The sequence below is a fragment of the Amia ocellicauda genome, chromosome 16 (assembly GCF_036373705.1).
Source record: "Amia ocellicauda isolate fAmiCal2 chromosome 16, fAmiCal2.hap1, whole genome shotgun sequence".
Taxonomy (NCBI): domain Eukaryota; kingdom Metazoa; phylum Chordata; class Actinopteri; order Amiiformes; family Amiidae; genus Amia; species Amia ocellicauda.
In genome coordinates, this window is record NC_089865.1 from 29,137,532 (window position 1) to 29,152,796 (window position 15,265).

At 39.3% G+C, this 15,265-nt stretch overlaps 1 protein-coding gene across 1 annotated transcript; it reads left to right on the forward strand.

Moving 5' to 3' along the window:
• Positions 1-1,319: 1,319 nt before the first annotated feature.
• Positions 1,320-14,967, forward strand: sumo1 (small ubiquitin like modifier 1). Its single transcript, XM_066688166.1, has 5 exons — positions 1,320-1,477; positions 8,372-8,446; positions 9,810-9,887; positions 10,772-10,843; positions 11,179-14,967. The coding sequence occupies exons 1-5, from the start codon at positions 1,466-1,468 to the stop codon at positions 11,245-11,247; spliced, it is 306 nt and encodes a 101-aa protein (XP_066544263.1). The 5' UTR covers positions 1,320-1,465; the 3' UTR covers positions 11,248-14,967.
• The last annotated feature ends 298 nt before the right edge of the window (positions 14,968-15,265 follow it).

The following is a 15,265-nucleotide window of genomic DNA, read 5'->3' on the forward strand; positions in this document are numbered from 1 at the left end:
AACATGAAAATACCTATTCTGTTTGAATATATAGAAGGACTTGTATAAACATTTATCAATTAATTGTCATGCACACGTTTTATACCGGGTCATCAATTCCCACAAAACCACTTCTTCAAACGTTTTTCCAATTGTCATAATTTCACTTTGGTACACTATGCAACGTTGAGGATTACTATTAAACTTAGCATTATATACATTATTTTAATGCACATAATATCCTTCACCACCGATCTTTCACCAATCCAACCTGTTTGTATTGTACTGTAATTGTCATTAGCTGTAACTCACTAGTAGAGGACTATATTTCAAAGTTGTCCTGTTTTAATGAAACTCGTTTAAATTCATTCATTTTCTAATCAATAGGCAGTCATTCAAGTGATCCTTAAACAAAGACAAATGCTGAGTTTTACTTATATGTAGTGTTCTCTTATGATCAATTCAATTTAAATATACATGCCATAGATGCTTCCCAAGAACACTGTGTGCAGCACCCTCTAGTGGGTTTCGTGAGCGACATGTATGCCATGCTTTCTTGGTGGCACAGAGTCCTTATCCTCTGTGCTGGCTGGATCAGGGCCTTGCAAAGAATTGAAAAATGCCTTTGGGAATCTGTGAGGACCACTGGAGTGCATTCCCGTGGAGAGATGTCTTTGCCCTGTTTGTGATGGGCGAACCCTCACTCGTGGACCCGAGGGTGGATTCCCCTCCAGGTTGGGGTCTACTTCCAGTACGGATGCCTACCGGTCAGCACGGGAAAGGCAGCATGAGATCTACCGGGAGTCGAGCCATTTGGGCCCCTCTTGCCCACCCTGCTGCCACTGTGGTTCAGCTCAGTTTGAGGGGTGTCGTCAGCCTCTGGATCCCAGGGGCCACTGTGTCTCTTGTTCTTGCATCATTTAAGACACATACTCCTTCCAAAGTAGTGTTATCAGTGAGCTACAGGCTCAAGAGTTGCCATATTTTGAAATGCATACTAAGTGTAAGGGAACAGATGCGTTGTGCAAGAACTGGAACTTTCTCAATTTCTTAAATAATCATTAAAAAATATTGTCCACTCTAGTCCTGTAAACACCATAAAGAAATGAAATTACTTCGTTATTACAAAAACACAGTGGCAATAACGATTTTATGCACAAATATTATAATACACAACTGCTTTGAGGATGTCTGTCAGTCTTTTTCGGGGAATCCCAAGCTTAGGTGGTAAATGAATGGTTGCCCCTATAAAACTAGCCTATAGGGACGACGCCGGTGAAGTAATTAAAAAATGAAATCGATTCGCTGTTCTTTGGCTACTCGGACAGGTGATGTCATCTCCGGCGGAAGTCCCGCCCTGATTGCAATGAGGTCAGCGTCTCTGTGTTTTTGTGGGGGTTTGTAGAAAAGCGGAGACAGCAGGAATACACAATAATACACCATCGAAATCCCTGTTTTATCCGCTGCCAGGCCCACAGTATCGACCATGTCTGATACGGTAAGGATTTTGTTCAATTCAGTCCTTAAACGTGTGTATCTTCCTATGGAGGCCGGAATTAGTATTTGCGGGCGCACATCTCGTGTGTGTTGGGAGTCCAGACAGCGTGAATTATACTGTTTTCACTTTATAATAGTCAGCAAATACACAGTCATTTGGGAAAGCGGAGTTGTTTAAACTTGTTTTTTTTTTAAAGAGATGACCAGTCGGTTCATGAATAGTTGTATGTATTTGTTTAGCAGCCTCAATGCATTCATTGGCTCTGTGTGTTGCCCCCAAAAGATAACGCTGCGAAATTAAAACGAGATCATTCAGTTCGGGTCTGTTTTCAAATACTTGCACATGATCTGTATTCACTCTCTGATCGGTTCATATAAGAGGATAAAGGCCGCGATCGCTCAGTATTTCAGTCTCAGAAGAAGATGGCCCACTCGTGTTGTTGGTGAGTGAAACTGAAAACAATGGGCTAACTTCACGTTTTTAGGCTTTTGATTATTGTCGATGTTTGTTTTTTGTCATTTCGTTTTTGTAGATTTGTGTGTTTGAGATGAAAAGACTGCACTGTATTCTAAAAAGGCGCAACTTGGGAGTTTATTGCAGTCACAGTAAAGCTAATGGAAATATACAAGTGTGAAAACCCTCGGAAACCAGGAAGGTGGAAGTTGTTTGACAACCCTTAGTGGTGTATTTAGTACGTAAAGTAGATAACAACCATACAATCCTGTCTAAACAGTTGGCTATTACCAGGCCTCGATTAGATGCAGTCAGTAGCGTTTTGCTGTTACTTTACTGTGCAAGAAGTCGTGCAATAAAGTATTAGTCACGTCCTTATCTTAAAAGCACACCAAATGCAATAATATAGCAACAAATTAGTTTAATATGATAATATTACCCCCTTTTGTTTGTCATTTTGTATCATTCTTATATAACACATGGTTGGATTTCTATTTTGAAAACGACTACAGTAGTGTGTGTAATGTAGGCCTCATCACTAATGAAACGGTGGTAATGGGTTTCCTAGCTGGTTGTCTTCTGTTTGTTTTTGGCTTTTTGGGATGTTTTGACCTGTGCATCATTTCAAACAATACTGAGTACATTTATATACATTTACATTCAGACATTCCTTAAAATCCACTAATAACTTCTTGAATTATTTGGTTTACGGGACACTGGTGACCAACCCAGCACTTTGACGGTTTGGGTTTTTTCTTCTCCAGAGCTTCCTACTGTGCGAGACCAAAATAAGATCCAATGATACTATTGCTGTTATGAATCCCACGAGCATGCTTGACCATAAATTCAGTTGACTTTTGATAACAGGCCCTCCTTCTTATCATTTTGATTCCTGCTTTGCCTACCACTTTGTATTGGACTCCTACAGTTGCCACCACTGGATTTGCCTGTGACCTATTAAAAAACAAGTAGTAGTAGTAGACCATGTTTTATTTTTATTTTATTTCTTTGGTCTCTCAGAGTATGGTATGGTCTTGTCTTGGTTGTGCCTGAACAAGCAGGGTGACGGTAGCCAAGAAGGGAACACATTCTGAAGACCAACTGCAAAACTGAGGCATGCAAGTCTGTGGCAGAGCTCTTAAAAACAAAACAAAAAACAGTCCTCTATGGCCATGACCAAGCAGGTGTCTTTAAATCATCAGTTCATCACTTGCATTAGACTGAGGAAATTGCTCAAAGAGCTTGTCATTAATTAGTTTAATTAACTAATTAACAAGACCATGGCTTGGGCTCTCAAGGACTGCATTTGAAGAGCAGTCTTATTGTCTGATGACCATAGCTCATTTTAATGAAGTGAGGCCTATAATGTACATTTATCATAGTTATGCCTACACTTGGTGATGCTTTTTTTTTACCATTGTAAATCCCATGTTTAAAGTGCAAAAAGCCTATGGTGAATTTTTCAGGATAAATGTGAGTATAGCAGCTGAGGAACCAAATTGCTGCCAAGAGTTTGAAAAGGGTTTATCCTGTCTAGTGTGTACTCGTATATAGAAAGCACATTTCTGCCTTGTATAAGCTCACTAGAGACTTTCTCTGTTGCATAAGAGCTATGTGTGTTTTTTCCAAGGATGCCCACATTTCGTGGAAGTTATTTGTATGATTCACTGTTTTTTTTGTGTTGGATATAATTCACCCTTCTATTAATTTCCATCAAAGCAGCTACTGAAAGTGTACTGGACAAGCTAATTATTACTTTTAGTGTCATTAAGACTAATAGTGTTCTACTACTTAAAACTGCATTGGAACGACTTTACTAGTGATAGTGATACACTTCCTGCTTCAGTCCTGTGCTTTTTTCCCCACTAGTAATATCAGTAGTCCCCCCCCTACTGTTCTTGGCAATCAGCTTAGGTATGGGAAAAGTCAGTATCGGGAGGTTACACAAATTCAGTATTATTCTAATATTGATAATTTAGCATCTGCACTTCGCTTTAGTTCATTACATACATTCTCTTTCTATACGCATAGCATTACTTTATCAGATATCATGTGCATCCCTTTGATGTTGCTTAACTACCAGTTCGTCCTTGTAGCTTCTTAGTAGAAAGTCAACTTGATTGATTAACAGACTTTCTCGGAAGTACACTGCTGCACCTGGTACGACAATGAACAAACATCTCATTCTTTCTAAGACATTTAACCTTCCAGATAGTTTTGTATCTTACTCACATTTTTTTTTTTAATCTTACAGACTTCTTCACTTTGTCTCAATACCATGGTGACTGTCTTACCATTTAGGGTATAAGAAATTGCAGTAGTGGTTCTATTTGTATCATGTCTTTGTAAGAGATTGGATGGAATTTTCTTTTGAAAATATATCCCAACTTTCCATTGGTAGGCTCTAATAATCAGGATACTACAGCACATTGCTAGTAGTGACCCTTAATGTTTGTGTCACAACAGGACTACTTAACATCCAAAGACCTTCATGTGACCCAAACAACTTAAGTACCAACTGCCATTACTGCCAGTTAACACTGCAGTGTGACAAAGGTAGAAATATTAACACATTTGTTTTTAGCAGACATTTTCCGTTACTGATGAATCGCTTACATGTATAGGATTTGCACCACTGGCTTTCATGTTAAGTCTGTACTAGTTTATCATTCATTGTCTTTTGTATGGTTCTCATTTTTGATTGGATCGGCTGGCAGGCTAAACCAAAAATGAACTCAAAATGCATTATTGTTTGGCAGAAACATTGAGTCCCTCAAAACATTTCTAAGAATAGATGTAACTGTTTATTTTGCTTGCATGATTTATTTATTTATTTTTGAATTCATAAAAACAGTGATAACTCAGTCCAAGTCTTTCAGAGTTCTGGTATTCACCCCAGTTGAGCTATTAACTTAATCAAGCCAATTACTGAAATAATTGCAATGATTAGCATTGTTTCCAGGCTGTTCCTCTTGCAGCTTTGAAGTGGCCAATTGAACCTGCAGGACTGTGGCTCTCCGTCTCCAGGACCAGAAGTGACCATTATATATAATAGATGTACCTCTTTTATACCCAATTAAAAACATTGTTCTTATTCTCCCAGGTTTTATCTGCAGACTGCAACAGAACAGACAGGTCTCAAGTGTCTGCAGGGTTGTTTTGCACTTCTGAGGTCCTCGAGGGCCACAGTGCGCTCCGTTTTCTCTCCAGCTGAGTTCTTAATTACCCATTTCATCTCATTATTGGTGTAATTAGGCTCATTGGAAAAATATGACTCCGTTCATAATGTGCTGCTGATTCAGACAGACATTTGAAACTGCTGTAGGGGCACAGATATAGCATTCCATATATACTTCATGGTCTTATGTGCAGTCTTCAGAGTGGTGTCGCATGGTGGATTGCAAATCTCCTGGTTGAGTCGACCCACTCAGGCATGTTGGCTCTGTACCAGGCCGTTGGTGAGAAATGGACCGCAGTCATGACCTGGAAGTGCCCCCGAGAGCTGCATGCTATAGTTTGTAACCTGGACAGAATCCTCCTAGGATACACCACCACACCCTCCATTCCCTCCTGTTTTGTATTTTAATATGAGTTGATAAAACTCTCAATTCATTAACTATTCCACATCCTCTGAGGGCAGATGCTCATCATTTACATTAGTGTTCATTCAGAGATGCCCTGTTGTGAGGGAAGAGGCTTAACAACAGAGTTCGCTTGACCAAAATATGAAGCTAATGAAAACAGGTCACTAATTTGATTGGAAGAAATTATTGTGGCACAGCAGCACGCATTGCATAACTTGCATGTTACCTTTCTCAACTAGATTTCGGCAGCAGACTTGCTTTCAGAGAACATGCAGATTTAATTATTTTCCAGATAAATCAGTATTTATTTGAATTCTGAAACAACTTTTCCTTTTTCTTTCAGGAACTGTCAAAAGCTGAGTCACAAAGAATGAGTAGAAAGAACCAGTGATTTCAATTGTTGGCGAAAATATACATTTAAAGCGATAACAGTTTGCTTACATACATTACTGAATTCATAAATTGTAAGATGTTAGTTGGGAATACTGTACTGTATATGTAGATTAAATAGTGGTAGGAAAGTAGATCAAATTCCTGTTGTAAATTGCCTTAACATGTTCCAAAGATTAGTTAACTGCAGTTGAAAAGATGAACATTTGTAAATCTGGTACAAATAAAATGGAGAGTTTTTACAGTGTCTCTTGCAACATTGCATGTAAATAGGAAATAGTAAAGCCAGGGGCTGTTAACAAGCTTGGGAATTGGGAGCAGACAGTATAGTGTCTGAGATTTCAAACTACCACTCCGGTCAGTCCTGCTCGCTTCCTTCTGTTCTATGCCTTTTGAAAATCAATCGGATTCAGCCAGTGGACAAAATACGTGCAGCATTTCCTGGATAAAACGGGAGCCATAAAAACAACTCCAACTGGTATACAGAAACCCTTTCCTAGTGGCCTGAGCATGGCTGTATCGTAGCGGAAGAATCTGTCCTGTCGTATCAGGTGGTGATAGAGGAGGCAAGGACAGGATGCAAATGACTGGGTGTGATGTGTTTTGAGTGTGCGGTTTGCCAGTATTTTGTATTTTTTGTCACTTGTTTTTGTTACTTCCCCAACACTTGCATTGCAAATAGGGATTTTCATAGATCTTTCCTGCAGTAGTGTTTTCTTTTTCTTTTCCCCTGCTGGTTTGATTGATATACAGAACTATCCCTTAGGTAGGAGCTTCTGCCTACTGAGCTTGATAACAGGGTATATGGACATGGAGCAAATGAAAAGGGATTGACTTATTAATTTACTTATTATTTATTCATTTACCCATACTGTACATTCAGGGTCTAGTAATATGCATCACCCTGCAATGAGCACAAACTCTGTGTAGTCCTGTGAATTGGTGAACATGCTCTTTGTCCAAGAATCATACCTTTAGGCCTAACTAGATGTTCGAGCCTCTGAATACAGCTAGTCTCTTTCATGCACTTACCCTAGAGGACAAGTAATTCAGCTGAATGGCCTCAATAAAGGAGAGTGTGTATTTGCAAGTTCTGCTGATCTTTCAAGAAAACCCAAAGCCTGTTTAAAGACCATCCAAGCACAGGGAACACTTGGCACATACTTCTCACTTGCGGACTTCAGAGTATGTGTTGGGCATTGCAGTCTACCCTTGTCTTAACAAGTTGCACTAACCCTTTTTCTCTATGAAGGATAAGTACTGCGGTTGCAGAACTGCCAACGAAGCTGCCGTTCAGTAAAGGTGAAGCTGGCACGAGAATAAAGTTAAACAGACTGGGACCTTCCGCTCAGTCCCCAATATATTGTGGTGTCCAAGGGCTCCATACATTTCAGGGCTTTGTTGTTTTGTACTATCTGCAGTGATGGTCTTGCCTCTTTTAAAGCACTGTGTAATCTTCAGTGTGGTGGGAATAGAGGTGCAAAAATGGCCATAAAAGACTAGTGGAAGTGGTGGGCTGCAGGTGCCAGTGTTTTTTCTGTGTAGGCATAGTGTCTATGGAAATGCTAAATCCTTTTTTACATGGGTAGAAAGTCTAGCCTCTGCCCTGTTTCTCATTCCATCCATCTGTTCTGAAAATAGTGACAGGTTTCTCTGATTCAGGCTATACTTTGGTTGCAGTTGCAGCGTTTCTCTCATCCAAAGCCGACATTTCTGAATTTAGTTGTAAGGATGAGGTGTCTGTCTCCAGAGGCTGACGAGGCATTTAGTTTGGTTCGGCCTGTACAAGTCTAACATTCAGATCATGTTCAAGTCAGGACTGGAATGTCTTTTGATCTGTTCAGCGGGTTTTGCCTCTGAACGTGTTCTCGGAAGCTGGGTGCTGGGAGTGACGGAGTCCCGCTGTGTGTGGCTTTAAAATCAAGGCATACGAGTTCTTCTGAAGGCATTTGGGGTGAGTTTATCCCTTTACACTAGAGGAATTACACAGAGGAATTTTGGAGCATAACTACAGTTGTAAAGGGGATTGAAGGTACTAATTCATGAACTCTGCATTCTCTTTGAGTGCAGATGATCGCTCAGGGTGGGTGCAGTTGCTTGCCCTGGGGCCCACAAATTGAGTAGCCCTGGCGTAGCGTTTCTGTGTCTGTTTCTATGTCTCTCTGTGTGTGTATATGTAAACAATCGTGTACATAGACATACACACAGATTTTTTGTTTTCTTTGAATAATTTCTCAAATACATGTATATCAGTGCTAAGCTAAGCACATTGTATGTACCGAGAGAGAATGCATTCAGTAAGCTTTTTGTACGCTTTAGCCTAATTCAATAATGTTATGTAAGATTTACGCAGAAGCTGCATTCAATTGAGTGTTGAAATTCTTTTTATTCTAAACATTAGGAAAGCTAAAGCAATGAAGTGTCTGATTTGAATCCATTGACAAGTACCTTTGTGTGTCACCTGCAGGAGACCAAGCCTTCAAGTCAGGATTCGGGAGATAAGAAAGATGGAGAATACATCAAACTCAAGGTCATTGGCCAGGTAAGGAACAGTTGTGTATCTTTAGATGCATGGTCCTATAAGTTAGAAAATGCTTTCAGTTGATGAAATGCACAAAAGATTAAGAAATTTACAAGTCAATAGTTGGTCCAGTGTTTTCTCTGTTTGCTCCAGACAAGTTTTCAGTTACTTAAATTGAAGTGATGATTGGATAAATTGAACAAATCGCTCATTGTTCCCAAGTAATCAGCAGATGAGAGTTTTAGGAAAGCCTACAAAACCTATAGGACTTTGGCCAAATTGTCTTTTAAGGTGGAAAGTACAACCAAGATTTGAATGCTCCTGTTTTCAGTGGTGGATGTTCTAGGTAATAGTCTACAGTGTTTTAATTCATGAGAAATCTCTGCCAGCAGTGTGGTGTTCATGGCACAGTCATTGTAGTTGACTAAAACACTTAATGCGTTAAATAAAAAGGCCATGTGTTTAGGGAGCTTAATCATGAAGGGTGGGAATGGAAAAATGTATCATTCATTTGAGCAGTAATACACGAGCTCCTTCAGCCACCCACGAATTGGTAGACAACCACTCCTGTATGTGCAGGGATCAAGAATGTACTTTTCATTTAATTGAACTTGACCAGTATCCAGACATAATAGTTTAGCAGAGATTCAACAATTTAACACAGGGTGTCAGGGCATTCTCAGTCTTCCACTTCTCTTATAAACTGTCATCTATCCAGATTTCTTTCTCACTTTCCAGACTCCGTGTAGAGGGAAAGGGAAAGGAATTGTCTCTCTTCCCCCCCTCTCCATAACTACAGCAATGTGTTACTTATCCTCTACATCACATTATTCATTAGTAATGAGTTCTGATGGCAGTTTCATTTCATTAAGCTTATTCTGCTGTTATCACCCATGATTTCTCATGGCCCGGGACCTCGCTACCTTTCCAATCAATTATTAAGTCAGTGTCCCAGTGTGCGGTGCTGCTGGGTTAGGTTTTGCCTCTGGCCATTTATCCTGTCGAATTCTCTGTATAAATGTCTGGCGTTCCCAATTCATTGCCTGTCTTGAAACAAAGAGCATAGAATTATTTGACATGACATCTCAGTTTTAGAAATTCTACTGCTCAAGTTCTGTGCATTTGCTGGATTTATGTTCTGCAGTGTGGGGTTTTCAATGAAAAGCTCTTTTTAAGCCTCTAGTAAAGTGTATTGTGCAGTCCCTGCAGAGCAGAAATAAATGTAAGTACTTGCTGCAAGGGATCAAAGTGGTTTGCAGTGATTGTTTCCACTGTGAGGAAATCTTTTGTGGCAACTAAACTCTTGCTCGTTTTCCTCGCAAGAAGCTGTGCTTAAATAATGGTACAAGTGACTGCTGTAAAGATCTGACATTTCTCTCCACAGGACAACAGTGAAATTCACTTCAAAGTGAAGATGACAACGCATCTAAAGAAGTTAAAGGAATCCTACTGTGTCAGACAGGTAACCTGCCCTGGGCTTAATTTGTGTATTTAAGTCTATGTAGTTTATATGACGGTACCAAAAATAAGCCAAGTGTAAAATTATCAAAATAATGCTCATAAATTACAATTTTGAATATAGTGTCCCCAGAGTGAATGATTCACCTACAGTACAAAGAAAAAAGTAAAAATGGCAACATAAAGGCAAAAGCTGTTTTAATTGAACCAAAGATCCTAGATATCTAAGAACTGATATAATGTAAATGGGAATCTAGACAATCCTCCAGTTTTTAGTAACCCTTTAAGTAAGGCAAGAAGTAGTGAAAGTTCCCATCATTTGATTGACCTCTTCTGACATGTCTTTTACTCATCCATTTCCCTTTCTTGCCCACCTTCTCGTGCGTCCTGCCTTTCTGTTCTGTCGGATGGGTGATTTCCCTTGCTAATGAACTAGACCCAAGTGTTCTTTGTGAATGGGCATCTGAGCTTCTATCCATGAAGCATTCAGGGCATCCAAATTAGTGCTCGTTTCCCAATTCCATGTCTCCCCCTCACACTGAAAATTGCATACTAGAGCAATGTCTTAGAAAAGTTATAATTGGATATTAAAATGCAACATTTATTAATTTACTAATCAACTTTTTCCATTTGGTAGCCATTTCACCTTTAAGTAATGTGCTTGGGGGGCAAAGTTAGGGCTTTATTCTCCTGATCACGTCTTTAATTATTAGACCACTGAGTCATCGTCTTTGTGGCTATGCATATAATCTACCCTGTGGATAATTGAGTTCAGCTCAGTTTTTATTGAGTATAGCGCCTTTCGCAACAATTTGCCACAGAGCCCTTCGCAAGTGAACAGAAATGTACAATATCCCTGTTTGATGATTGTTTCTGTTCTCTTTTCAGGGAGTCCCTATGAATTCTCTTAGGTTTCTCTTTGAAGGACAGAGAATTGCGGACAACCAAACTCCAAAAGAGGTATTTATTTATTTTGGGGAAATGACTATCTGTACTAAATGTTGTAAAATACTCAACAGTTTTTATCCCAAAGGGTGACTGCCAGGATCCAACGTCATGTCAAGGACATTGCTTAGCAATTAATGACTTGTCCAAGAGAATTTGATCACCTCTACCAGCTATGATGTTTTAAATAATAATGGCCATACGATGTGGTAACATGACTATACGTAGGTTTATGATAATTGTCACTTTGGCAGTTGGACCTTTAGTATGATGTTTTATAATACAAAATTATGTGGCTTTGTGTTGAACAGTGTGACTGACAGCTCAGTAATTGTCTCTGTCTGTTTCAGCTGGGCATGGAAGACGAGGATGTTATTGAAGTTTATCAGGAACAGACCGGAGGACTTTGGAATAATTAGACTTTCTATCTTTTTTGCTTCTATTTTGTTTTTGTTTTTTTAATTATTATTTTTTTGTGTTCTTGTTAGTAAAATGGCCGATACCATGAAACTTAGATGATACTCACCAGGGCTCCCAGTAGCTATGAGACGGGCTGGACAGTGCGTTTTCGATCTGCCTCCTGCGGCTCTTCTCTCTGGACAGTACAGTGGTCGGAGAGATAGTGGGGGTGGAGATGGCTGCATGTCGTGATTGATGAAGGGGAAAGTGCGTTTAAGGACACGTATTTTTTACAGGCCCTTCAGTGTTTTCAAAAACTACAAGGTGTCGGGTGTGTTGCTAAGCACTTCTTTTACGATGCCTATTGCAGTTGAGCTTTGTGAGGCATTCCCCCATCTTTCACTCTCCTTAGAGCTTCTATTAATGCCTGGTTTTCCAGTTGTTGTAAAGAGCTAGCACTGTTGAAAGCCGTATCAGTGTAGGTTAGTAAACTTCTCTTCACACTGTGCATACTTTGACACATCACCCTGACTGAAATTCAGTTCCTAAAGCATTTTTAATGTTCCCCTTTTAAACAGCACAATTCCAGGTATTCGACAACTTTAATTTAGGTGTGGAATTCATTCATTCATTCATTCATTTATTCATTCATTCAGTTTTACCTGTAGGTCTCATAACTTTTGTGAATACTATAGTATACATAATTGAAAGTGTGTTGGTATCTGAATATGGCAATTGTTGACTCATTTAGAAAACCCATAGGCTAGCATTGAGAAGACCAGAAAAGACAGTTTATTAAAACTCATCGCAGGAAATAGAAGTTTGCCAAGATGTTGCTAAAGTACTAGTTTGCTGTACTTGAAGAGCTGGCTTCCATAGTAACAGTGCAGATCTCAATTAGAGGCTTTTGTGCAATTTAAAAGGGAGCTTTTTTTTATTTTAAATTTGTAAAAAACCAAACCAAATCTTTATAATCACATATGTAAACATCCTGTTAAAATAGAATACCAAGAATCTGAAAGCTTTAACAAATAAAACCTAAAATTAAGGTACATTTTATCCAATAGTGTAATTACTTATTTTTTCCTTTGGAAGATGTAGGTTATTTGAGTCAGGTTTGGTCAGTTCTTGAATTTTTTAAAGTCCAAACTTCTCTGTCTGCTCACGGAAAACCAGGCAAGCAGCGGTTAATGTTGCTGCATTGTTAGGCTTTGCGTAGCTAGATAGCAGTGCAACAGGTGTACGAGTAATAAATAATCGGACCGTCATGCAAGCAAAAGCTCACCCCGGTCCTGAGAAAACAGTGTTTTAACTGTTCAGTACCTGCTCAGAATGAAAGATTTCAAGAACTGCAGCAGCACTGCTATTGATGTATTTTAGAGAAGCCCGTTTTCGATTGTGAAATTTGTAGAATTCAGAGAGAATCGTGTCTGTTGTATTGAAGAAGACCAGTGTTGCAGTGTGTGTTTGTTGAGTGTAGTGTAGTTTCTTTAACTCACGAAGGTAGTTTGCTCATGTGGCCCAAAAACGCCTTGAAAATGTGCTCACAGGAAAAACTGATTTTGAGCCACAGATTTAGGGTCTGGTCCATGCTGGATGTTCTGAGTAATTGGGTGCCTCGGTATAAGGACATCTGCAGACAGTCTCATCCATTGCTTTGTATATAAACTGCAGCAAAACTGTCATGAATCACTCATTGTGCCCATAGATAGTTTCATAGTAGCACCTTGATGGATGCTAGTGGTGTGAAGACCTTAGTCACCTGTAGGCAAGGAGCCCTATTTTTTGAGCCCATGAGGACCATGGATTTGGTCTTTCTGCACAGAGGAGGCTGTAGACTGTTGCCAAAGCATCCATTTCATGGGAATGATAAAAAACTGGATTTAATGGAATATATCTCCCCATAAATTGTTTAGAGTTTTTCATAGAAACAAGTCTGTTTCAGTTAACTGCATTATTAGTTTAAAGGAATCTGCTGTAAGACTGGATTGTTGCTAATGAATTAAAAAGGTAATTGAGATCAGTTAACATGGATTTGGGGGCTACCCACACAAAAAATACCCCTTTTCTTAGAGTGTTCAGTGTTTCAAATTCATAATAGCTTTATTTCACAAGGTAATGTTAAGCTGTTTCTGGACAGCTGGGGTGGCATTGCAGGTGGGTGCCACGTGAGGCCAGGGCCCATCTGCTCCTTACAAGCGTCACCCACCGGACTTAGCGCAGTGATTTGTGGGCGTTGTTTGCTTCCAATGTGAAATGTAGAGCAATCAGATTTGCGGGGGTGTTTGAACCCACATTAGGAGGCAGGTTCTCCTTTATGGACTGATCGCTTTAGAGAATACAGAGGGGTGATGCGGAGTGCAAATTCAGCCAAGTCCCACGTGTGAAATGTGAATAACACCGGATGTGGTTCCTGAGTAGTGTTTGCTTTCTCGACTATAATGCACAACAGCACAGGAATGCTCTCCTGAGTACGTGATGCTGATAACAGTTTGCTTTCATTTCCAGTACTAGGAAATCTGGGGGTCACCTCTAAAGTGCTTTTCGAGCAGCATCAGGTCGGCCTACTTTATGTATTTCTTTGTCCCATTGTCACATCACTGAACTTGATGGAGCGCAGCGTAGGTCCTGGAAAGCAGCTGACTCTACATGTGAGTGCATTTTTATCCCCCCAAGTCATTAAACACGGGGTTGTCTGGATTCCTTCGAAGCTTGTAGGATCAGATTGTTGGAGCCGGTCCAATTTTGCTAGATTTTTGAATAGAGTGAACCTAAAACATAGTCCTATTAAATGCATGTAGTGCTTAACTAACACATCTAGATGCCCACTGTCATGGTTCAAGAGCACTGAGGCCACTGGTAGCCATCAGGGAAGTGGCATGAGCCCACGTTGTTCTGCAATGTCCGTTCGTACTGGCCCACATCTGCCTGTCATCAACGTCTCTTGAGATTTGCAAAGCATTTTGTCATTTGAAGATCTGAATATTGCTTTATCTGTGCACTGCAATTAAGAACAGGACACTTTTTCTCCAAAATGAATGCATACAGCTCAGAGCAGCCCCAAGACTACAGTGCTCTGGTTTCAGCAAGTTGGAATGAAAGCACACAGACGTCATTGTTAAAATTTCAACCAGGCTCTCCCTGCATCTCAAAGGCTTTTAAATGGTATTTGACGAAAGACGTTTGTATAGACAATAAGCAAGTCATTGTACAGCAGTTGTTTAGTAGAATTAGACAGCCATGGCTCTAAAGATGCAGAATGTACTGAAAGTGAAATCTAAATGATTGATTACCAATTTATAATTTAATTGAAAATGTGATTGGACAACTTGTGTATTCTATATATATATATATATATATATAAATACACATTACATTGTTTTTGTAATTTCATTTAGCCTGGCACATAACCCTGACAGTATGTTTCACAATAGAAGAGATCTTGCACAATTTTAAATAGCTGTCCCTTTTATTATATATTTTAATACTCGTATTTGCTCTTATTATTTTTGACTTGTTGCCCAATCTCTGTGTTGTGCAAGCTGTGTTTTATGTTGCCAAAGCTAATTGAAAATGTTTTTTTTGTTTTTGTTAAGCTATGGGAGCTCCTGTTTTGTATTAATTATTGCAGATCTTAAATTTCAACCTTGAGCAATCAATCACTTTGGATGGTTTCAGCCTGTAAGATCCCCCCCTTTTTTTTTCTTTTTTTTTTTTTAAATAAAATCGGTTACAAAAGACCTTTCATAATCTCTCTAGTTATTTTTGGTTAATTTTGATGTTGAAATGTTAAGGAGAAATACCAAGACTATTAATGGTTCACTTCGGGTGCATCGTTACATGGGTTTAATACTATATCAGTTTAGATCTGGATTTAACTGATTGGTCGGTCCTAATGAAGGGGAATTGACAGAGTGTAGTCTGATCTTTTTTTTTTTTTTTTTTTTTTTTCCAAGACGGATTTTTATTTATAAATCGGTAATCAAAACATGCTCATTTTAGGAGATGCCATGTTATTGGACAGAGTGGTGTTTGAAA

What these genes read in the sequence shown, in the direction of transcription:
- sumo1 (XM_066688166.1), top strand. An exon ending in AACTCAAGGTCATTGGCCAG is followed by an intron (nt 8,447 to 9,809) that starts GTAAGGAACAGT and finishes TTCTCTCCACAG; the next exon opens with GACAACAGTGAAATTCACTT. An exon ending in AATCCTACTGTGTCAGACAG is followed by an intron (nt 9,888 to 10,771) that starts GTAACCTGCCCT and finishes TTCTCTTTTCAG; the next exon opens with GGAGTCCCTATGAATTCTCT.